General features: G+C 40.1%; 1 protein-coding gene across 1 annotated transcript in view; it reads right to left on the bottom strand.

Annotated features, from left to right (window-relative positions):
* Nucleotides 1-28: 28 nt before the first annotated feature.
* The window catches only part of HPS5 (HPS5 biogenesis of lysosomal organelles complex 2 subunit 2), a 25,692-nt gene continuing 24,632 nt past the window's right edge, over nucleotides 29-1,088 (bottom strand). Inside the window, exon 15 of the mRNA XM_019651365.1 lies at nucleotides 29-178. Within this exon, the coding sequence (XP_019506910.1) occupies nucleotides 64-178 (115 nt within the window). The 3' untranslated portion in view covers nucleotides 29-63. The remainder of the gene's footprint in view (nucleotides 179-1,088) is intronic.

The following is a 1,088-nucleotide window of genomic DNA, read 5'->3' as shown; positions in this document are numbered from 1 at the left end:
TTCTTTATAGAAAAGTCTGGAGTGACCTCTAAAATACTACAACCAAGAGTAACCAATTGGGATTTACATACCATTGTCCCCTTCCATCAGGCTCATGTCATTCAGATACACAATGTTGGTGAAGGCCTCTCTTCTTCTCTCCAGCTCCAAACAGAGAGTAAGATATCCAGGCCAGAAACTTCAAAGAGACCAAAGTTGCAGAAAGGAACGAAAGGCAGTGAATTTATCTGGAGCTGCACTGTCCATTACAATAGATGCTAACCACATGTGGCTATCTAAATTTAAATTAGGGGCTTCCAATTAGCTCGACTGGTTAGAGCCCAGTGCTCAGAACACCAAGGTTGCTGGTTCGATCCCCACATGGGCCACTGAGCTGTGCCCTCCACAACTATTGGGTTGTCGGAAAAGTCATGATGCATTTTTGCAACGAAAAACAGGAAAAATACATCGTGACTTTTCTGACAACCCAACAGATTGAAATAACTATTTGACTTGGAGCTGATGGGTCCTGGAAAAACACACTGTACCCCAATTAAAAAAAATTTTTTTAATTAAATAGAATTTAAAAGGCAGTTCTCCAGCTGACCAATCCATATTTCAAGTCTTCAATGGCCATATGTGGCTAGTGTCTGCCATACTGGACTGTGCAGTAGAATGTTTCCATTATCACAGAAAGTTCTATTAGACCAGTCTGATCTATAGGATGTTGAAGAAAAAAAAAAAGCTAATGATAAATACTGATATTTAAGACCAAGCACCAATTATGAGATACACAAGCTTATATGCTTTATAAACTTTAAGATTCAATATGAAATTAGCATATTTCTTCCCCAAATATGCAAACTATGGAAGTTCTCCTTGACTCTTCCCCCTCCTTCATTTCTTATATCCAGTATTAGAAGTCCCACCGCACTTGCCCTCGAAATGTCCCTTGGATGCGCTCCCTTTGTTGCCCTGCTAATCACCAATTCAGTCATACCTGAATTACTGCAACAGCTTCTTAGCTGGCCTTCCTGTCCCCAACCTTTCTCGTGTATGACAGCAAAAATGATCTCCACAAAGCTTCATTTGTATCATGTCATTTTCGT

Source organism: Hipposideros armiger, unplaced genomic scaffold (assembly GCF_001890085.2).
Source record: "Hipposideros armiger isolate ML-2016 unplaced genomic scaffold, ASM189008v1 scaffold_159, whole genome shotgun sequence".
NCBI classification, from domain to species: domain Eukaryota; kingdom Metazoa; phylum Chordata; class Mammalia; order Chiroptera; family Hipposideridae; genus Hipposideros; species Hipposideros armiger.
Note: the sequence above shows the minus strand (reverse complement) of the source record. Positions and strands in the feature narration are given on the sequence as shown.